At 38.1% G+C, this 24,213-nt stretch overlaps 1 protein-coding gene across 3 annotated transcripts in view; it reads left to right on the forward strand.

Annotated features, from left to right (window-relative positions):
• Nucleotides 1-24,213, forward strand: part of SANBR (SANT and BTB domain regulator of CSR) — a 73,573-nt gene that overhangs the window by 46,702 nt on the left and 2,658 nt on the right. Inside the window, exons 16-21 of one of the 3 annotated variants that reach the window (XR_009534314.1) lie at nt 14,179-14,270; nt 16,015-16,043; nt 16,119-16,195; nt 16,680-16,768; nt 19,189-19,280; nt 20,164-20,270. Coding sequence is in view for 2 of the 3 variants with exons in the window: in XM_060117493.1 (XP_059973476.1) it covers nt 14,179-14,270; nt 16,015-16,043; nt 16,119-16,195; nt 16,680-16,768; nt 19,189-19,280; nt 20,164-20,200 (416 nt within the window). In the remaining variant the exon portion in view is untranslated. Of the gene's footprint in view, nt 1-14,178; nt 14,271-16,014; nt 16,044-16,118; nt 16,196-16,679; nt 16,769-19,188; nt 19,281-20,163; nt 21,989-24,213 lie in introns of those variants that run through there. The other 2 variants (XM_060117493.1, XM_060117494.1) reach the window with 2 other exon arrangements.

Raw genomic sequence — 24,213 nt, forward strand, 5'->3', positions numbered from 1 at the left:
GATTTCTAAGTTAAAAATCAAGTCTCACTTTTATGAGGAGGGTATATTCCAAAGGATTTAATGCAAGGGGTGAAGAATTGGCTTTATAAGTCTACATGGTAGGTTACAACGTGGAAAAAATAAATAATAGAGACTTCATCAAGATTCCCTAACCCTGACACTAACACAGAATACTCATAAAGTTATTTTTTTTTTAAAGTGCAGTATACTAAGAAATAACCCTCCAAGTTTTCATTTCAGGTGTAACCTAATGGGTTTCTCAAAATGTGTGACTATCTCATTGTACCTGAGATGATTTGAAGTGACACTCAGATGAAGCATTAAATAATAGTCATCAAAGTATGATTTTTTAAGTTAAAACCATAACTTTATACACCTATAGAATGAACTTGTGTCAAAATTTTTCAACCCATTAGTGAGAGAAATAGCAGGGAAAGTTAGGGTTAGGGTTAAGCATTTGAAGGCTCAGGTATTTGTAGGCATTTGAAAAAAGAATGTTAAAAAAAGATTGCAAATTAGATACAACACTGACTAATGTCATACAAGGCAATAAACCCATAACCACTGGGGTTATCTTTGTTTTCCTTTTTTCCTTTTTTTGGCCCCGACACGTGGCATGCGGGATCTTGGTTCCCCAACCAGGGATCAAACCTGTGCCCCCTGCAGTGGAAGCGCGGAGTCTTAACCACTGGACCACCAGGGAAGTCCCAGGGTTATCTTTTCTATTGGACAGAAATCATTTGCATTTCTATTAGAAAAATTTGTAAGGTAACATGAAACTTCACAGTATCTGGGCCTTCAATCAATAGTAGACAAGAAAGTCAAACATAAGGACGTTCTCTTAGAGGATTAAGTAAGCAGTCCTCCAGTATATCACTTAAAGGACATGCAGTCTTCCCTTTGTCTTATTTCTAAGTTTTATATAATTTTTCTTTACATGTTGAATTCCCCTAATGAAAAAACTAGTCATTTATGAATTATTTTTCAATACTAATTAGTGAAGGAGAAAATGCTATTGTGTGTGTGTGTGTGTGTGTGTTTCACAGTTGATTGAGGTATAGTTTACATGTAATAAAATTCATTCATTTTTAAGTGTACACATTGATGAGTTTAAGCACAGTTGTATAACCACCACCACAATCAAGACCTAGAATATCACTCCAGAAAGTTTCCTTCTAACCCTTTACACTCAGTTCCCTTTCCCCACTCCCAATCCCAGGCAACCACTAATCTGCTTTTTGTCACTGTGGTTTACCTTTTCTAAGATCTCATATAAATGGAATCATGAATAGCCTTTTGTGTCTGGCTTCTTTCACTTAGTATGTTTTTGAGATTCATCCATTTGTTGTGTGTATCAGTAGTTTGTTCCTTTTTATTGCAGAGTAGTGTTCCATTGTAGAAATATACCATAATCTGTTCATCCATCCACCATTTCATGGACATTTGGGTTCTTTTCAGTTCTTGGCTGTTATGAATAATGCTGCTGTGAACATTTGTATAAAAGTCTGTGTGGACATATGTTTTCATTTCTCTTGGGTAGATACCTACGAGTGGAATTGCCGGGTCACATGCTAAGTGTATGTTTAACTTTATAAGAAACTGCAAACTGTTTTGCAAAGTGACTGTACCATTTTGCATCCTACCAGCAATGTATGAGAGTTCCAGTCACTACACATTTGTACCAATACTTGGTATTATTGTGTGTTTTTTTTTAATATTAGACATTCTAGTGTGTGTGTAATTCTTTGCATTTTTCCACGTGCTTCTTGGTCATTTATATGTCTTTTTTGTGAGAGGTCTGTTTAAATCTTTTGCCTTAAATCTTTTTTTTTTTTTTTTTTTTTTTGCGGTACATGGGCCTCTCACTGTTGTGGCCTCTCCCGTTGCAGAGCACAGGCTCCAGACGCACAGGTTCAGTGGCCATGGCTCACGGGCCCAGCCGCTCCGCGGCATGTGGGATCCTCCCAGACTGAGGCACGAACCCATGTCCCCTGCATCGGCAGGCGGACTCTCAACCACTGCGCCACCAGGGAAGCCCCGTCTTAAATCTTTTTTAATTGAATTGTTTGCCTTATTGAATTGTAAGAGTTCTTTATATATTTGTGGATACAAGTCCATATGTTTTGCAGATATTTTTCCCTAGTCTATGACTTGCCTTTTACTTTTATTAACATTGTCTTTTGAAAACAAAAGTTTTTAATTTTGTGAACTATAATTTTTTAGCTTTCCTTTTATGTTTCAGGCTTTACTAGCTAAGAAATCTTTGGCTACCCCAAAGTCACAAAGATTTTCTATGTTTTCTTTTAGAGGTTCTATGACTTTAGCTCTTATATTTAAGTATACAGTCCCTTCCAGGTTAATTTGTGTGTGTGGTATGAGGTAAGAGTCAAGATTCCTTTTTTTTTTCCATAGGCATAGCCAGTTGTCCTAGTACCATTTGTTGAAAAGACTGTTCTTTCCCCATTGGATTACTTTAGCACCTTTGTTAAAGAATCGTTGACCATTACATATGGCTCTACTTCTGAACTTTGTTCTCTTCCATTGATTCTTCTGTCTTTACCTCAGTATATCAATGTCACACTGTCTTAATTTTTGTAGTTTTTAGTGACTCTTGAAATCAGTGGTGTAGTCCTCCAAAACTGTTCTCTTGTCTTAGATTATTTTGGTATTTCTAGGTGCTTTGCTTTTCCTATACATTTTAGAATAAGTGTGGATATTTCTACACAAATATTGCTAGAATTTTTATTGGAATTGTGTTGAAGCTGTATGTTGCTCTTTTTTTTCCCAATGGCAAGTCTTCCAATCCATGAATGCAGACTGTCTCTCCATTTATTTAAGTCTTCTTTAATGTCTCTCAATCGTGTTTTGTAGTTTCACTATGCAAACGTTGTAACATCTTTTGTTAAATTTGTTCCTAAGTATTTTCTTTTTTTTTTTTTTTTTTTTTTTTTTCTTTTTGCGGTATGTGGGCCTCTCACTGTTGTGGCCTCTCCCGTTGCGGAGCACAGGCTCCGGACGCGCAGGCCCAGCGGCCATGGCTCACGGGCCCAGCCGCTCCGCGGCATATGGGATCCTCCCAGACCGGGGCACGAACCCGTATCCCCTGCATCAGCAGGCGGACTCTTAACCACTTGCGCCACCAGGGAGGCCCCCTAAGTATTTTCTTATGCTTTTATAAATGGAAGTAGGTTTTTTAAATTTTCCAATTGTTCATTAATGGTAATATTGAAATACAGCTGGTCTTTGTATATTGACTTTGTATCCTATGACCTTGCTAAATTGACTTAATTTTTCTTTGCTTATTAGATTGCTTTCAGTATGTATGCCTTTTATCTCTTTGTCTTGCCATTTTGTGTTGGTTAGGACCCGATGTTGAATAGAAGTGGTGTGAACAGACATCCTTGCCTTGTTCCTTATGGTAGGGGGAAAGCATTCAATCTTTATAGTTTTAAAGATTTTTTTTGATGTGGACCATTTTTAAAGTCTTTGTTGAATTTGTTACAGTATTGCTTCTGTTTTATGTTTTGGTTTTTTTGGCTGCAAGGCTTGTGGGATCTTAGCTCCTCGACCAGGGATCAAACCCACACCCTCTGCATTGGAAGGCGAAGTCTTAACCACTGGGACTCCAGGGAGGTCCCCTCAATCTTTAACCATTAAGTATGTAACATTAGTTGTTGGCTTCTCATAAACGCCCTTTCTCAGGTTGAGGAGGTTCCTTTCTATTTCTAGTTTGCCACATGAATGGGTGTTGAATTTTGTCAAATGCTTTTTCTCCATCTACTGAGATGATAATATAGTCTTTCTCCATCATTATACCTATATGATGAATTACATTGATTTTTTCAAGTGTTACATCAGTCTTCCGAGGTAAACTCCACTTGGTCATGAGGTGTTTTTCTCTTTATATGTTATTGTATTGGACTTGCTTGTATTTTGTTAAAGATTTTTTGTTTGTGTTCATGAGGGATATTTGTCTGTAGTTTTTTTGTGATGTCATCTTCAAGTTTGTTACCAGGTTAATACCTCATAAAATGAGTTGGAAAATGTTCACTTCTCTTTTCTGAAAGAATTTGTATAGTATTTGTATTCTTTGTCCCTTAAAAGTATGCTGAAATTCAGCAGTAAAGTCTTTTGGGCCTGGAGTTTTCTTTATAGGAAGCTTTTTAATTATCAGTTAAGGTCTTTAATTAATATAGTGCTATTCAGGTTTTCTATTTCTTCTTGAATGTTTTGATAATGTCTTTCAAGGAATGTGTCCATTTTATCCAAGTTGTCAAATTTATTGGCATAAAGTTGCTCATGGTATTTTCTTATTATCCTTTTCTGTCTGAAGGATCTCTAGTGATGTCCCTCTTTCATTCCTGATATTGATAATTTGTGTCTTATCTCATTTTTTCTTGGTCAGTTTAGCTAGAGGTTTATTAGTTTTATTGATCTTTTCAAGGAACCAGCTTTTGATTTCATTGACTTTCTCTATAGTTTGCCTATTTTATATTTCATTGATTTCCCTCTTATATTTACTATTTCCTTCCTTGTAATTACTTTGGACTTAATTTCCTCTTTTTTTTAGGTTCTTAAAGTGGAAACTTAAATCATTGGTTTTTTACTTCTTTTCTAGTATAAGTATTTAAAGCTATAAGATTCACTCTAAGCACTGCTTTTAAGTATTCACAGACTTGATATATCTTTTCTTCATTTATATTCAATATAAAATATTTTCTAATTTCCCTTATGATTTTGTCTTTGACCTCTGTGTTGTTTAGTAATATGTTTAATTTCCAAATATTTTCAGATTTTTCTGGATACTTCTCAGTTGTAGGTTTCTAATTTAATTCCATCATGGTCAGAAAATGTACTCTGTGGTTTCATCTTCTAAATTTTATTAACACATGTTCCAGATGTGCATGAAAAGAATGTGAATTCTGCTGTTATAGGTGGAGTAGTCTTTAACGGTAGGGTCAAGTTGGTTTGATTTTCTGGTACAAGTCTTCTCTAATCATATTCTGACTACTTGTTCTATCAATTACTAAGAGAGTAGTATTGAAATCTCAAGCTATGCTTGTTAATTTATGTATTTTTCCTTTCAAGTCTGTCAGTTTTTGCTTTGTGTATGTGTTAGAGCTTTGTAATTAGGCACATATACATTTATAGTGTATTGACTCTTTTCTCATGATCTACCCCTCCTTGCCTATAGTAAAACTGCTTGTCTGAAAGTCTGTTTTGTTTAATATTAACATAATCACTCTAGATTTTTTTTGTTTACCAATTGGATGACATATCTTTTTTCTATCCTTTTATTGTCAACTTCTTCGTGTTTTTAAATTTAAAGCGTGGGGACTTCCCTGGTGGCGCAGTGGTTAAGAATCCGCCTACCAATGCAGGGGACATGGGTTCAAGCTCTGGTCCGGGAAGATCTCACATGCTGCAGAGCAACTAAGCCCATGCGCCACAACTACTGAGCCTGTGCTCTAGAGCCCACGAGCCACAACTACTGAGCCCACGAGCCACAACTACTGAAGCCCACTTGCCACAACTACTGAAGCCCATGTGCCACAACTACTGAAACCCGTGCACCTGGAGCCCACGCTCCGCAACAAAAGAAGCCACATCCATGAGAAGACCACGCACCACAATGAAGAGTAGCCCCTGCCCACCACAAATAGAGAAAGCCCGCGCGCAGCAACGAAGACCCAACACAGCCAAAAATAAATGAATAAATAACATTTAAATTGTGTATCTTGGGGCCTCCCTGGTGGCGCAGTGGTTGAGAGTCCGCCTGCCGATGCAGGGGATACGGGTTCGTGCCCCGGTCTGGGAGGATCCCATATGCCGCGGAGCGGCTGGGCCCGTGAGCCATGGCCGCTGGGCCTGCGCATCCGGAGCCTGTGCTCCGCAACGGGAGAGGCCACAACAGTGAGAGGCCCGCATACCACAAAAAAAAAAAAAAAAAAAAAAAAAAAAAATTGTGTATCTTGTAGATAGCATATTGTTGGTAATTGCTTGTTTATCTAGTTTGACAATCTCTGCTTTTTTTTTTTAATTTTTGGCTGCATTGGGTCTTCATTGCTGCGTACGGGCTTTCTCTACTTGTGGTGAGTGGGGGCTACTCTTCATTGTGGTGCGTGGGCTTCTCACTGCGGTGACTTCTCTTGTTGTGGAGCACGGGCTCTAGGCATGTGGACTTCAGTAGTTGTGGCTTGCAGACTCCAGAGCACAGGCTCAGTAGTTGTGGAACATGGGCTTATTTGCTCTGCAGTATGTGGGATCTTCCTGGACCAGGGCTCAAACCTGTGTCCCCTGCATTGGCAGGCAGATTCTTAACCACTGCGCCACCAGGGAAGCCCAATCTCTGCATTTTGACTGGAACATTTATTCTATTTATATTTAATGTGTTTATTGATATGGTTGTATCAGGTCTGCCATTTTGCTATTCATTTTCTAATTTTCTCAGATGTTTTGCTTCTCTGTTTCGCCTTTCCTGCTTTTTTTGTGCTAAGAAAATAATTTTTGGGTATTATTTAAATTATTTTATTTGCTTTGCAGTTATATTCTTTGCATTTGTTCTAAAGATTACAACATGCCTCTTTAACCTATCACAATCTACTTAAAGGTACTATGAATTATTCCAGGTAAAATAGAAGAACCTTAAAATAATATATAGTTCCATTTTCTTCCCCTTCTTTGTGCTATTGTTGTCATATATATATGTGTATATAAATATCATATATCATATGATATACATATCATACATTTATATATATAAAAATGTATATTTTTACTTTACACAGTTATATGTCATTTAGAGGAGAATAAAAGAAAATATATACAATTAGTCTTTTATATTTATCATTTGTCTCTGTATCTTTGTTACCATCTGATGTTATTATCTTTCATGCTGAAGGACTTCTTTCATTATTTCCTGTAGTGCAGGTATACTAGTGAATTCTCTTATTTTTATTCACCTGAAAATGTCTTTATTTTACTTTTGTGGTGGTTTTTTTTAACATTTATTTGGTTGCACTGGCTGTTAGTTGCAGCAGGCAGGCTACTTAGTTGCGTCTCGAGGGCTCCTTAGTTGCAGCTCACTGGCTCCTTAATTGCAGCACATGGGCTCCTTAGTTGTGGCATGTGAACTCTAAGTTGAGGCATGTATGTGGGATCTAGTTCCCTGATCAGGGATTGAACCGGGGCCCTCTGCATTGGGAGCGTGGAGTGTTAACCACTGCGCCACGAGGGAGGTCCCTTGCTTTTGTTCCTTTTTTTAAATATAAATTTATTTAGAGAGGGCAGACAGCAGAAGCAAGAAGAACTACAATCCTGCAGCCTGTGGAACAAAAACCACATTCACAGAAAGATAGACAAGATGAAAAGGCAGAAGGCTATGTACCAGATGAAGGAACAAGATAAAACCCCAGAAAAACAACTAAATGAAGTGGAGATATGCAACCTTCCAGAAAAAGAATTCAGAATAATGATAGTGAAGATGATCCGGGACCTCAGAAAAAGAATGGAGGCAAAGATCGAGAAGATGCAAGAAATGTTTAACAAAGACCTAGAAGAATTAAAGAACAAACAAACAGAGATGAACAATACAATAACTGAAATGAAAACTACACTAGAAGGAATTAAGAGCAGAAGAACTGAGGCAGAAGAACGGATAAATGACCTGGAAGACAGAATGGTGGAATTCACTGCTGCAGAACAGAACAAAGAAAAAAGAATGAAAAGAAATGAAAACAGCCTCAGAGACCTCTGGGACAACATTAAACGCAACAACATTCACATTATAGGGGTCCCAGAAGGAGAAGAGAGAGAGAAAGGACCTGAGAAAATATTTGAAGAGATTATGGTCGAAAACTTCCCTAACATGGGAAAGGAAATAGCCACCCAAGTCCTGGAAGTGCAGAGAGTACCATACAGGATAAACCCAAGGAGAAACACGCCAAGACACATAGTAATCAAATTGGCAAAAATTAAAGACAAAGAAAAATTATTGAAAGCAACAAGGGAAATATGACAAATAGCATACAAGGGAACTCCCATAAGGTTAACAGCTGATTTCTCAGCAGAAACTCTACAAGCCAGAAGGGAGTGTCATGATATATTTCAAGTGATGAAAGGGAAGAACCTACAACCAAGATTACTCTACCCAGCAAAGATCTCATTCAGATTAGATGGAGAAATCAAAAGCTTTACAGACAAGCAAAAGCTAAGAGAATTCAGCACCACCAAACCAGCTGTACAACAAATGCTAAAGGAACTTCTCTAAGTGGGAAACCCAAGAGAAAAAAAAAGACCTACAAAAACAAACCCAAAACAATTAAGAAAATGGTGATAGGAACATACATATCAATAATTACCTTAAACCTGAATGGATTAAATGCTCCAACCAAAAGATACAGGCTCACTGAATGGATACAAAAACAAGACCTGTATATATGCTATCTACAAGAGACCCACTTCAGACCTAGGGACACATACAGACTGAAAGTGAGGGGATGGAAAAAGATATTCCATGCAAATGGAAATCAAAAGAAAACTGGAGTAGCAATACTCATATCAGATAAAATAGACTTTAAAATAAAGAACATTTCAAGAGACAAGGAAGGACACTACATAATGATCAAGGGATCAATCCAAGAAGAAGACATAACAATTATAAATATATATGCTCCCAACATAGGAGCACCTCAATACATAAGGCAACTGCTAACAGGTATGAAAGAGGAAATCAACAGTAACACAACAATAGTGAGGGACTTTAAGACCTCACTTACACCAATGGACAGATCATCCAAACAAAATTACTAAGAAAACACAAGCTTTAAATGACACAATAGGTCAGATAGATTTAATTGATATTTATAGGACATTCCATCCAAAAACAGCAGATTACACTTTCTTCTCAAGTGCACATGGAACATTCTCCAGGATAGATCACATCTAGGGTCACAAATCAAGCCTCAGTAAATTTAAGAAAATTGTCATTATATCAAGCATCTTTTCTGACCACAACGCTCTGAGATTAGAAATCAATTACACAGAAACATAAAAAACACAAACACGTGGAGGCTAAACAGTACATTACTAAATAACCAAAAGACCACTGAAGAAATCAAAGAGGAAATCAAAAATACCTAGAGACAAATGACAATGAAATCACGACGATCCAAAACCTATGGGATGCACTTCTAAGAGAGAAGTTTATAGCAATACAAGCCTACCTCAAGAAACAAGAACAATCTCAAATAAACAATCTAACCTTACACCTAAAGGAACTAGAAAAAGAAGAACAAACAAAACCCAAAGTTAGTAGGAGGAAAGAAATCATTAAGATCAGAGCAGAGGGCTTCCCTGGTGGCGCAGTGGTTGAGAGTCCGCCTGCTGATGCAGGGGACACGGGTTCGTGCCCCGGTCTGGGAAGATCCCACATGCCACGGAGCAGCTGGGCCCGTGAGCCATGGCCGCTGAGCCTGCGCGTCCGGAGCCTGTGCTCTGCAATGGGAGAGGCCACAGCAGTGAGAGGCCCGTGTAATGAAAAAAAAAAAAAGATCAGAGCAGAAATAAATGAAATAGAAACAAAGAAAACAATAGCAAAGATCAATAAGGCTTCTCAAAGCTGGTTCTTTGAGAAGATAAACAAAATTGATAAACCCTTAGCCAGACTCATCAAGAAAAAGAGGGAGAGGGCTCAAATCAATAAAATTAGAAATGAAAAAGGAGAAGTTACAACAGACACCACAGAAATACAAAGCATCCTAAGAGACTACTACAAGCAACTCTACGCCAATAAAATGGACAACCTGGAAGAAATGGACAAATTCTTACAAAGGTATAACCTTTCAAGACTGAATCAGGAAGAAATAGAAAATATGAACAGACCAATCACAAGTAATGAAATTGAAACTGTGATTAAAAATCTTCCAACAAACAAAAGTCCAGGACCAGATGGCTTCACAGGTGAATTCTATCAAACATTTAGAGAAGAGCTAACACCCATCCTTCTCAAACTCTTCCAAACAATTGCAGAGGAAGGAACACTCCCAAACTCGTTCTACGAGGCCACCATCACCCTGATACCAAAACCAGACAAAGATACTACAAAAAAAGAAAATTACAGACCAATATTACTGATGAATATAGATGCAAAAATCCTCAACAAAGTACTAGCAAGCAGAAATGAACAACACATTAAAAGAATCATACACCGTGATCAAGTGGGATTTATCCCAGGGATGCAAGGATTCTTCAATATACGCAAATCAATCAATGTGATACACCATATTAACAAATTGAAGAATAAAAACATATGATCTTATCAAAATAAAAAACTTTTAAATATTAACAAATAAAATCCAGTAAAAAAAAGGTTAATATATCAAGTAATTGACCAAGTAATGTTTATATCAGGAATGCAAATTTGGTTTTACATTTGGAAATACATTCCACCATATTAACAGAATAAAAGAGAAAATCCATATCATCGTCTAAAAAAGAATTTATTAATTTTATTAATTTATTTTTGGCTGTGTTGGGTCTTCGTCGCTGCTCACGGGCTTTCTGTAATTGCGGTGAGCAGGGGCTACTCTTTGTGGTTCACTGGCTTCTCATTGTGGTGGCTTCTCTTGCTGCAGAGCACGGGCTCTAGGCGCGCAGGCTTCAGTAGTTGCAGCACGTGGGCTCAGTAGTTGTGGCTCCCGGGCTCTAGAGCACAGGCTCAGTAGTTGTGGCGCACGGGCTTAGTTGCTCTGCGGCATATGGGATCTTCTCGGACCAGGACTCGAACACGTGTCCCCTGCATTGGCAAGCGGATTCTCAACCACTGTGCCACCAGGGAAGCCCCTTGCTTTTTTAAAAAATTAATTAGTTATTTATTTTTGGTTGCTTTGGGTCTTCGTTGCTGCATGCGGGCTTTCTCTAGTTGCGGTGAGTGGGGACTGCTCTTCATTGTGGTGTGTAGGCTTCTCATTGTGGAGGCTTCTCTTGTTGCAGAGCACGGGCTCTAGGCACGCGGGCTTCAGTAGTTGTGGCACGCGGGCTCAGTAGTTGTGGCTCATGGGCTCTATAGCGCAGGCTCAGTAGTTGTGGCATGCGGGCTCTATAGCGCAGGCTCAGTAGTTGTGGCACACGGGCTTAGTTGCTCCATGGCATGTGGGGTCTTCTCGGAGCAGGATTCGAATCCGTCTCCCCTGCACTGGCAGGCAGATTCTTAACCACTGCGCCACCAGGGAAGTCCCTGCTTTTGTTTTTGAAGTACAGTTTTTTTGATATATAATCCTTTGTTAATAACAACTTTTTCTTTTTGCACTTTAAATATGTCGTTTCAATGTCTTCTGGCCTTGATTGTTTCTGATGAGAAGTCAGTCATTGTGATAAAATTGGTCTCATATATTTCAATATTTTTCCTTGTTTTTTACAGAGGCTAAAATTTCCGATGGTGGTGGTTTTCATTCTTGTCTTGTTCTTTATTCAATGATAATGCCTTTAGTGTTTAACCATTAAACATAATATTGGCCAGAGTTTAAAAATAAATAAATAAATAAATATGTCATTTCAATTTCTTCTGGCCTCCATTGTTTCTGATGAGAAGTCAGTCATTGTGATAAAATTGTTCCCCTCTGTATGTGATGTGCACTTTTAATCATGCTGCTTTTCAGATTTTCTTTTTATCTTTAACTTTTAGAAGCTTAACTATGATATGCCTAGATGTGGCTTTCTTTGTGTTTATCTTACTTGGGATTTGTTGACCTTCTTGGATCTGTAAATTAATGTTATCTTACAATCGTTATTTCTTTAAGTATTTTTTTTCCCCTTTCTCTCACTCGTTTTCTGGAGCTCCAGTACACCTATGACCTTTTGATAACTTCACATTCACTGATTCATTTTTCTGCCATTTCACATTTTCTCTTGAGCCCATCTGGTACATTTTTTCATTTCAATTATTGTGCCTTTCAGCTCTAGAATTTCCCACTGGTTCTTTTATACTTTACGTTTCTCTTTTGAGATTCTCTATGTGCTTACTCAATACTACCATTTTTCCTTTGAACATATTTATAATAGTTGCTTTGAAGTTATTGTCTCCTAAGTCCAACATGCTGACCCTTTCAGAATCAGTTGCTATTGACTGTTTCTTTTCTGAGTGTTTTCTGACTGTTTCTTTTCTTTTCACTTTCTTTATCTCATAACTTTTCGGTGAAAACTGGACATCGTAGATTATCTTTGTGCAACTCTGAAATCTCTTTTGTTCTTCTGAGGATTTGGGGGATTTTTGTTCTAGTAAGCAATTAACCTGCCGGAGCCAAACTGCAAAATCCGTCTCCTGGCTGCTATGCAGTGGATGGTGTTTTTCATAGGTTTTTTGGCTGCTGACTGCTACTGCGTTAGCGTGCCCCCCCGGGGGCCACACCAGCCTGTGTAGTTTAGTGGTCAGCCAAGGATTTGGACAGAATTTATATTCATATTTGGGGGCTCACCTGCTTAGTGGTTTCGTTGCTTTTTGGGTTCCCTCCTAGATTCCTACTTGTTTTTCCAGTTCCCAAGTCCGACCTCTGATACCTCAAGCCTATAAGACTCTCAGAAACTCAAGCTAAAGGTAGCTTGGGGAAATCATTCAGTCAGAAGGCACAAGAAACTCCCACATCTCGCAAAGAACAGTTCCGTCTTGCAAGGATCAACACCCCACCCTAGTTTCTGCTTGCCTTTTTAGCGGGGCTTCCTAGGGTCTCCCATATACCTGCAGAGTTTAGCACTCAGCTAGGAATTTGGGCATAGTTTATACTCACATTTTAGACCTCAAGTCTCTTTCTTGCTTCCATATTTTCCCCTTTAAATTTTCAGCTTCTTGGGGATTCCCTGGCAGTCCAGTGGTTAGGACTCCACGCTTCCACTGCAGGGAGCATGGGTTCAATCCCTGGTCAGGGAACTAAGATCCCACAAGCGACATGACACGGCCAAAAAAAAAAATTCCAGCTTCTCTGTTGCTTCGAACTTTATCATCTTCTCCCTAGAACTCAAGGCTGTAATTTTCCTCCCTGAACTGGGAGGTGGGGAAGTGCCCTCAGACAAGAAAGCCACAAACTCACAGCTCTTAGCTCTGGCATCTTTCAAACATAAACATTGAACTTTCTATCTTCCTTTGACTATTCCCCAGTACCTGCAGATGGTTGTTTATAATATTGTTCTTCTGTTTTTAGGGAAGGAATTATCCAACCTTTTCACACTGCCATTATCATATGTCCCACCTTATCATGGCTTTTAGAAATTTTATAACACTTAAATCTCCCACTTTAACAAAGAGACACGTCAGGGGCTCAGGGCTTGCCAGCAGGCAAATAAATCTATCCAGATTATTGATGTTGTTTTGTCTTTATTCTGTTATCTTCAAAATTATCTTCTATGTAGCACATTTTACAGGTTTTTCATTTATGGTAGTGATAAAGTTTCCCTTTTAAGATAGAGCAAAAAGTGTGAAGGTGTTGTACAAATAATTGATATTTGGGAAACAGTGATCTAATGTGATATTCTTAACCTTCAAACATTGTTTTTAGAGAAATACTTCTTTCCCCTCCCTCTTTTTTGCCTCTCTCCTTTCTCCACTAAACTGTCAGCCAGAGTAAAGCAGAATACTGACTGCAGGAATGCCTTAGTTTCAAATATACTTTGTCCCAGATCTGGTTTTTCACAAGATCATTTATGTTCTACCTCCATTTTTACTTTCATAGCCCACCTCCTGCATGAACAAAAGACATTTTAAAGATTTTTTGTGAGCTCTTCTCTCCTCCCATTCTCAAATTGTGTTTTTCTGGGTTATAGTTATTTTTTATATAAAAAATTTGGAATTAGGAGGTGTGACTCCACTGTCAAATTAGATTCAGAGAAAGAAATATGAATAATTTCCCCAACATTTTTCTGTATTTAATTTCACTGGCACTTGGAATTCATTGCCCTCATTTTTTCCGCAAAGATTTTCACCAAGTAGAAAGAAGAAAAGTAATTAAAATGAACCTCTGTAAAGCACTTTTAGTTTGATTTCTCCATATAGTTACTTTTTATCCCAAGGTAATTTGTTAGTTTTTAAAAACAATGTTTTATTTTCAGTGGTTTTATTGTTTGAATATGACAAGTGCATGAGGAAAGTATATGGGACTTACGCTTATAACATTGACCTTCTGTTATCAGGGAAAAAGGAGAAGCCAAAGAAATTCACTAAACAACCAAAAAAGCAGATGTCTTCACCCTGTGGTCAGAAGAAAGAAAAGGCATTGGAGAAGGTAACACTAAATTATCTATTACTATTCTAAAGTTCATATTGAGAAATAAGCAGGTACAGCCAGGAAAAATTCGAAAAAGAAGAGTAATGAGTGCCACAGTGGAATGCTAGCAGTGTAAAAATGAGTGAAGAATCACTATAAAGACTGAGATTAAAGATCCCTAAGGTATATTGACACATGAAAAAAGGAAAGTGAGTTTGGGGAAGAGAAATTAGGGGTTTGGGATTAACATATACAAACTACTACTATATATAAAATGGATAAACAACAAGGTCCTACTGTATAGCACAGGGAACTATATTCAATGTCTTGTAATAAACTATAATGGAAAAGAATGTGAAAAAGAGCATATATATATATATATATAAACCAAATCACTTTACACCAGAAACTAATACCACATTGTAAAGTAACTATACTTCAATAAAAAGAAAAAAAGAAAAAAGGAAAAGTGCAGAGCAGTATGTATAGTGGCATATTATGCTACCATTTTTGTAGAATAGACGAAGGAATACGTATGAATTTTCTTGTATATCCATAAAATATCTGTGGAAAGCTATACAAGAAATTGATAAAATTAGTTTCCCCTAAGGAAGGGAACTGAATGTCTGGGGGGCAGAGGCTTTTTAATATATGTGCTGTTTGTACTTCTTGGATTATGAACCGTATTACTTATTCAAAAAATAAGTAGGGGCTTCCCTGGTGGTGCAGTGGTTGAGAGTCTGCCTGCTAATGCAGGGGACACGGGTTCAAGCCCTGGTCTGGAAGGATCCCACATGCCGCGGAGCAACTAGGCCCGTGAGCCACCACTACTGAGCCTGCGCGTCTGGCGCCTGTGCTCCGCAACAAGAGAGGCCGCGATAGTGAGAGGCCCGCGCACCGTGATGAAGGGTGGGCCCCGCTTGACACAACTAGAGAAAGCCCTCGTACAGAAATGAAGACCCAACACAGCCAAAAATTTTTTTAAAAAATAAATAAGTAGGCTTTAAATTTTTTTTTTTTTTTTTTTTTTTGCGTTATGGGGGCCTCTCACTGTTGTGGCCTCTCCCGTTGCGGAGCACAGGCTCTGGACGCGCAGGCCCAGCGGCCATGGCTCACGGGCCCAGCCGCTCCGCGGCATGTGGGATCTTCCCGGACTGGGGCACGAACCCGTGTCCCCTGCATCAGCAGGCGAACTCTCAACCACTGCGCCACCAGGGAAGCCCTAAATTTTTTAAATAAATATTTTATGATCTTTTAAAATTATTCTTATTTCCCCATGCCTTCAAAGGAAGGAGTAAAAAGCCAGGTAGGAATAAGAGAACAGTATAACTACAGTTGGCTAAAAGAGAAACTATAGATTCTAAAAATGTGTGAAAAGCTGGGGTTCAAACAAGTTCCACACAATATATGTTGGACGGGTTGTACATTCATCTCCATGTTGAGGACCACAGGCACAGAATGAGTGAATTCTAAAAGATTGCATAGAGGTGGGGGGCTTCCAGGTCAGACAAATAAAACTGGGTTCAAATTCTAGGTCTCTTTCTCTGTGGAAAGTTTCTTAACTTCTCTGAAGCTGTTTATTATAGAGATAATAGTAGCACCTATCTCACACAGTAGTTGCAAGGCTTCAGTGAAAGAATGCTTGTAATGCTCTTGGTACAGTATCTTGCACCCAATAAATGTAAACTCTTTTTGTATTACCTATAACGCTAATCAATAAATATGTTCTAATTGGGCCTTAATGTTGTCTACTTTTTTTTAGTCAACTTCTAGAGATGTGTCTCCTTTCATGTGAGTATTGCTCCTTAATCCAGTCAGATGTTCACTGTAAAAGCATCAGTACTGATTTTTGTTTAATTTTTTCAGTAGTGTGAGTATGCAGAAGAATAAGTGGGATGCCACAAGATCCTTGAGATTCAACCAAGATGCACAAAGAGAAGATGGTAAGTTTTATTATTTGTGTAATGTACAAATTAGCTCTAAATAGCAATGATAGGAATCTTTTATTTTATGAAGTATGCTGAATAGCTTTAAAGATTCCAACTGGAATAAGGCCCAGAATTAGCACATTCCCTTAGGCATCAACCAGAGTTTCATTACTAGACAATCCCAGTAGATAATATGTTGTTTTATGTATCTGTCATTTTGAGGCCTCTCAGACTGACTTTCACCCAGTACTTCCACTCTCAAGAAGGCTGAATATGTCTTAGGCTGATTTACAGTAATATTAAAAGCAGCACAGTTATCTGTATATGAGCCATTTTGCCACTTGCAGCCTAAAATCCTTCAAAGATAAAAAGGTTTATGTGTTTATAAATAATATCCAATGATATTTTCATAAACTCTTGATGATTGCAATCTTCTTTAAGAAATAAAAGTAATAAAACATCCTCATAAAAAGTAAGGTTTATTAATTTTTACCTTCAGATCAACGGCGGATGTCTGAAATTACAGGGCACCTAATAAAGATGAGATTGGGTGATCTGGACCGAGTCAAGTCAAAGGAAGCAAAAGAAGTAAGAATTATGTACTCGTGTACTGTGCTTGCTTGGATATGCCTTCCTACTTTATTTTCATCATAAGTATAAAGATGCTTTGTAATTTTAAAAGAGTAAATTTTTAATGTATTTTTATATTCTGTACCAGCTAGCCAGTTTGTTCACATAAGTTTTTCACCACCTCTTACAGTCCATAGGTCCTCTCTATAACACACATAGTAAAGTACATTGTTACTGAAAGTGTAATGTCCAACCAAGAGCAGATTAACTCTGTACTGCAGACTGTCCAGAGGGTGACCCCTGGAAGTTGCTAATTTTCATCAACTCTGCATGCAGTGCTTAGACGTTATCTTTAAAATAAGATGTTATCTTTAAAATGTTATCTTGATGAAAATGATCACAAGAAATACCTTACTCTTACTGAATTACATGTTAGTCATAACATTATGTATCATCATTAGTACCAGTATTATGTATTCACAGTAACACTTGCCCCTAATTCTTTTTTTTTTTTTTTTTTTCCTGTTTTGCGGTACACGGGCCTCTCACTGTTGTGGCCTCTCCCGTTGCAGAGCACAGGCTCCGGATGCGCACGCTCAGCGGCCATGGCTCACGGGCCTAGCCGCTCCGCGGCATGTGGGATCTTCCCGGACCAGGGCACGAACCCGTGTCCCCTGCATCAGCAGGCGGACTCTCAACCACTGTGCCACCAGGGAAGCCCACCGCTAATTCTTTTATTTAAAAATTTACTTCCCTACAAGAACAAAACACAGGAAAAAAATCTTTATCACCATGGGTTAGGCAAATATTTCTTAGCTACCACACCAAAAGCATTATCCATAAAAGAAAAAAATTGGCAAATTGGACTTCATCAAAATTTAAAACTTCTTTTTGAAAGGCATTATTAAGAGAATGAAAAGACAAGCCATAAACTATGAGAATATATGTGTAAAATATTTATCTGGTAAAGGATTTGTATCCAAAATACATAAAGAATTCTCAAAGCTCAATAATAAAATAAACAATCCAATGACAATAAGTGGGCAAAAGATTAATCGTACACTTCAGAAAGAAGGGATACAGGTGGCAAATAAGCACAGGAAAAGATGCAACATCATTTAGTCATTAGGGAAATGTAAATGAACACCTCAGCAAGATACCACTATACACCCACTAGAATGTCTAAAAAAGTTTTGTTTTGTTTTGGTTTGGTTTTTTTGGCTGCATTGGGTCTTCGTTGCTGCACACGGGCTTTCTCTATTTGTGTCGAGCGGGGGCTCTTCTTCGTTGTGGTGTGCGGGCTTCTCATTGCGGTGGTTCTCTTGTGTGGAGCACGGGCTGTAGGCATGCGGGCTTCAGTAGTTGTGGCTTGAGGGCTCTAGAGCGCAGGCAAGCTCAGTAGTTGTGGCTTGAGGGCTCTAGAGCGCAGGCAAGCTCAGTAGTTGTGGCACACGGGCTTGGTTGCTCTGCAGCTAAGAAAGTTTTTTAAATATGCTGGCAAGAATATAGAGCAACTGGAACTCTTGTATATAGCTAGTAAGGATGCAAAAGGGAATGCCTACTTGGGAAAACAGCTTAGCTGTTTCTTATAGCATTAAATGTTTACTCACCATACAGATCATTTCACACGTATCTTTACTGTGGCTTTATTTAGAATTGCCAAGAGCTAAAAACAACCCAAATGTCCTTTACATGATAAATGAGTAAGACTAGAATAGATAAAAAGAATGAGCTATTGGGGCTTCCCTGGTGGTGCAGTGGTTGAGAGTCCGCCTGCCGATGCAGGGGACACAGGTTCGTGTCCCGGTCCGGGAAGATCCCACATGCCGCGGAGCGGCTAGGCCCGTGAGCTATGGTCCCTGGGCCTGCGCGTCAGGAGCCTGTGCTCCGCAACGGGAGAGGCCACAACAGTGAGAGACCCGCGTACCGCAAAAAAAAAAAAAAAAGAATGAGCTGTTGATACATGCTGCAACATAGATGAATATCCTATACATTATGCTAAGCAAAAGTAGCCAGATTCAGAAGGCTACAGACTGTATGATTCTATTTATATAATGTTCTGGTAAATGCAAAAGTATAGGGACATAAAACAAGTCAGTGGTTGCCAGGAATTGGTAGTGTCAAATCGTTGGACTTAAAAGGGGCACAAGGGGATTTTCTTGGGGTGTTTGAACTGCTTTATGTCTCCATTATGAGTGGTTACACAACTGTATGCATTTTCAAAACTCAGAACAGTGCACTAAAATGGGTGAATTTTACTTATATAAAATAATAAAAATAAATTGTAGCTCAGAGCCTGAATTTAAAAAATCAAAATAAATAAAAAATAAATAAAAATAAAATTACTTCTAAGTTAAAAAGTAATGCCATTTCAATAAAGCAGAGCTTCTATTGGTTCCTTAAAGATAATAACTTGATTTTTCTCCTTTACTGTGCAGTTTGCAGGAGGTATTTATTCTAGGATCGAAGCACAAATCAAGGCCTCAGTGCCAGTCAATGCACGGCAAAGCAGCTCAGAGAAAAACACAAGGTGAATCAGCATAAATGAATTCAGAATGCCACTAGCTTTGAAGTGATTTTTTTTTTTTGAAAAATCATATGAACACGAGAAGCACATAATTTGAGTTTGGTTTTATTTTGTTTCGGGGATTTGATCATCAAGACATTAATTAGAACCAGATTTTAACTTAAAAGTTAAGACTTTAAGAGGTCATGATCACAAAATTTAATGAAAGTATACTTTTTAAAAAGTTTTCTGTTTATTGAGCCAGCTCCGTTCTGAGCCAACTGCTGATAAAAATGTAAGCTATAGTGTGAATTAGCAGAATTCTTATACTATTTATAGATAATGTATTACTACTTTATATAAATCATCGAAACCTTTCTTGTTTCTTGTTCTATCTCTCTTAATAAAATCTTATTTGTATGTTCTGTGTCATTTTACAGCACAGATTTTCTTTGAAAGATTAACAGTTACTGAGATTTGATTATTAATACTACAGATCCAAATGCCTATCTGCAATTCTGAAATCCAGAAAGCTCAGAAAGCCAAAAGCTTTTTTCATACATTTGTGGCAACTCAAGCCTGACCTGAGCTACTGTGGTACTATTTATAGTTTTTATTTATCCCACTTAATGTAAATGCTCATTTGTTTCACTGAAGAAGTATTAATGTGTTTGGTTGTGGGGCACTGCTCCAGATTCATAATATACGATATATGTACATATTATTTCCCCCAAATTAAAAAATATCTGAATTCCAAAATACATCTCCAAGAATTTTTGAAAATGGATTATGGAGCTACATGAAGTTTCATTAAACTTTGACACTGTCAAGCAAACATGACCTAAAGCAGTGGCAACTTATTGTTTTAGAAGCACCTCTGACCTTATTTTCTGTTTAAAAAATCTAGGTCTAAAAGTCGTTTTGGTCAAGGTCGGCCTGCGTAAAGCACCTTAAAATATAAGAAGACAGAAGACTCACCGCTGGACATCTGAAATTGCTTATCACTTCTTGAAGGTCTTCAGAACGATGACTTCTAAATGTTTTAAGTTATTTATTAATTATTCTTGCAAGCCACATAAATCGTAGTGCTAAGAGATATATATAGTTAGGTCTTATGAAATCTAATTGTAAATATGAAACTTCTTAAACCTAATTTTCCTTTGGTGTGATGCTAGGCTATGTAGAAAATTAGTATTTACAAATTTGCATAGTTAAGGCTCCTAGTATTTGTTATCCTTTATTTATTTGAAAGAGAAGAGGTCTACACTCTCAAGTAGCTAAGAGTTTTTTAAGACCTTAAAAATTAGGGGAACACAGCTGGTAGTGGTATGGTACATGTGCACTAATTATAGTATGTCTTTTGGGCTGTAAATCTTGGGATAGCACTGAGAACTGCAATTTGTGTGATGAAATTTCCAGTGATGCTAATTTTAAGTTTGCATGACTATTAAGGAGTTACAGATCTCAAGACTGCATTAAATAAATTTTCAAGATGAAGTAGTTCCTGGGTTGGGCAGAAGCCTTAATTTTTTTCAGCATTATTCCATAGAAAGCACAATGTTAATCCAACTCTTTTTTTTTTTTTTTAGTTGTGTTTTTTTGTTGTTGGTTTGGGTTTTTTTTAGTTTTTAGTGCTTATTATTGGTCATCTGAGCTGGAATTACTGATTATTACCTCTTTCTTCTGTGAAGCTAATGCCATTCTGAATTTGTTAAAATAACCATTGATAATTTTAAGGCTAGTAAATCATTTCAGTTGTATGAGACACCCACTGTACAGTTCTCAGGGCACTAAAACTCAACCATATTTCTATAGCTATTCGAATAGCCCCTTAAAACAGTTATAATTAGTTATTACTTTAGAGATGTCTAGAAGGAAAGATTCCCAAATACATTTGATGGATGAAAAATTGCATATATTTAAGAAAAATCAAAATCAAATTCTATTCTATAGATCATGTTTTAATTTTCTAACCAAGCAGAAAGAGTGCTCAGGGAAAATTTGTTCCAAACCATAAGCATATAAAAATTATGCGTTTGGAAATTACTTATATGTAGGTCTCTGAAAAACTTTAAGATGCACTGTTTCTATTTTTAGTCTTCCTTTGCCTTATAATTGAAATTTCTTCAGATTAGAGAACAGACTTTAATAGTGTATGACAGAACAGCAATTTCTATTGAAATGTCCAAGTGTTACACTCAGTTTAGACGTACAGAAATCATTATTTTTAATGAGTGTTTTAGTTGGTAAATGAAGCTGGATTTTATTTGATGTTATATGTATGGCTTCGCCAAGATTTTTGAACTTCTGTTTGGAAATTTTGTTGCAGTCGATATATTTTTCAATTGTTTGATATTTTTGAAACAGATTATAAAATTTTTATTTTCAAAAGAAAATGTTTTATACTACATGTTCTGTACACCCTGTTAAATACCAGCGTCTTGTTTAGTTTACTCTGATCAAAAGGGTTTAGGTTTGTACATGTTCTACAGTGCTGTGACGGTCACAATTAAGAGAGGAAAATATGCTCATTTGATTTTTAACTGATGGTAACAAGGCAAATTACTTCTCCCCTGGGGGGGACTGTACCGCTGAATTTTTACAAACAGAATTTATCAGAATTTGATTTTCTTCAGAATGTGCTTTTAATTTTGTGGACGTCTGTAATTCATAGCACAGGTACCACAAACATTTTAATCAAGCTCGTAATAGCATTTGTTTTGCCAAATACTTTGAGGTTTTATCTTCCATTAATTCTGAATTCACATTTATTTAATTGAAATAAACATTAATGACAAAAGTTGTTTGCAAAGTCCCCTGATCTGAATCATTCCATCTTCTCAAAAATGTTCGGATGGGCTCTAGATCACAGGTTTTCATGGAAGAGGTGAACTTTGTAAATTTTAAAGTTGTTTTAAATGAGATTATCCTGGTAAAGATTCAGCAAAACATTTAAGGGTAAAATACTGCAGAAAAGATAATTTGGTAACAGTGCTGATTCCATACTGTTGGATCATTTTGTTATTGTCCTTCAGAACACTCAGCCAGGTATTGTGAGATATGCTAAGTGCTTTGGAAGCAGAGGCTGAAGCCCTGTCATGCTAATCTGCCAGAGGCAAATCTTAGTATAAAAACAAACAAACAAACAAAAACCCTTTTATCTCCAGTACCTCGAATTAATTCTTCAACCCTCAACTATTCCTTAAAGAATTATTATGAACCTCACCTTTTCACACGGCTCAGTTAAAAGGCACTGGGGATACCTAGCCAGTCCCAATTCTTTTTTAAAATTTATTTATTTATTTTTGTCTGTGTTGGGTCTTCGTTGCTGCGCGCGGGCTTTCTCTATTTGTGGCAAGCGGGGGTTACTCTTCGTTGTGGTGCAGTGGCTTCTCTTTGTTGCGGAGCACGAGCTCTAGGCACGCAGGCTCAGTAGTTGTGGCTCACGGGCTCAGTAGTTGTGACGTGTGGGCTCTAGTGCGCAGGCTCGGTGTTTGTGGCACACAGGCTTAGTTGCTCCGCAGCATGTGGGATCTTCCCTGACCAGGGCTTGAACCTGTGTCCCCTGCATTGGCAGGTGAATTCTTAACCACTGCACCACCAGGGAAGTCCCTAGCCAGTCCAATTCTAATTGGCTAAATCTCTCATTTAAAGGTGATCTATTGGGGAGGGTGATACGGGGATAATATTATTTCCACTTTTATAGGACTGTTGGGGGGAGGTAAATGATTGAGAGATCTAAAACAATTAGCACAGTATTTTCTGGCTAATCGTAAGGCCTCCGGAAATGTTAACTATTATTTTTGTTGCACTGTGGGATCTTATTTCCCTGACCAGGGATTAAACCTGGGCCCTTCGCAGTTAGAGTGTGGAGTCCTAACCACTGGACCACCAGGGAATTCCCTGTTATTTTAATATTTGGGAAGTGCCCTTAAAAGTCTTTAAGGGGCCTCCCTGGTGGCGCAGTGGTTGAGAGTCCGCCTGCCGATGCAGGGGATACGGGTTCGTGCCCCGGTCTGGGAGGATCCCATATGCCGCGGAGCGGCTGGGCCCGTGAGCCATGGCCGCTGGGCCTGCGCATCCGGAGCCTGTGCTCCGCAACGGGAGAGGCCACAACAGTGAGAGGCCCACATACCGCAAAAAAAAAGAAAAAAAAAAAAAAAAAGTCTTTAAGATGGGAGATTGATATCCCTCTTCCTATAACTTGAGTTGCTAAGACTGATGTGTGTTTGTTTAATGCAAGAAAGAGAAGAGGCACATAATAGTTCAGTGGTTGCTGTGGCATCATTTGTTACTTTGTTATACTAAACCTCTTGCCTCATTCAAGCAGTGTAAACAGGATTTGTAGGAAGAGGTAGGAAAACTGTTTCCTGCTATGTGGTGGTGCGTGACCTGTGCTGTCTTCAAAGAGGTTTACTGAAGGAGAGGGTGAGGCTGCAGCATGGTCTTATAGCAGCTCTCCTTCCAGGATTATCTTTCCTTGAGAAAACATAGCTAGTTTCGCTTTTACTACGTGTCTATGACAAGAGTAGTTCTTATCAAACTGTAGAAGAGTGGTTGCTAAATTAGTAGCTGCTGAGAATGCTGCTAGCTCTCTTAAGTGCCTTATCTCCTTCAGTCTCACAGTAAACCCCCAAATCGGGTATTATCCCCATTTTATAGGTGGAGAAGAAAGTTCAGGGAGCTAAAGTAATCCGCACACTGGGATTGAAGTCTAGGCCTATCAACACATTCCAACACCTTGAAACAATTTTACCTTGGATTACCTGATACATTTTCTCTTAGAGTGCCTCCTGGCTCACTGGCAGCTCCTTCAAAATGAAAACAAGTGATCCCAGCTCACTCCCTGTGGTTCTAGCCTTGTTTATCCAAGTGCCTACTTGAGATTTGTATTTGGAATATCAGTAGGTGTCTCCAACTTAGCATAATAAAAGCAGGACTTGTAAAAGTCTCCATA

This window comes from Mesoplodon densirostris, chromosome 14, assembly GCF_025265405.1.
Source record: "Mesoplodon densirostris isolate mMesDen1 chromosome 14, mMesDen1 primary haplotype, whole genome shotgun sequence".
NCBI classification, from domain to species: Eukaryota; Metazoa; Chordata; class Mammalia; order Artiodactyla; family Ziphiidae; genus Mesoplodon; species Mesoplodon densirostris.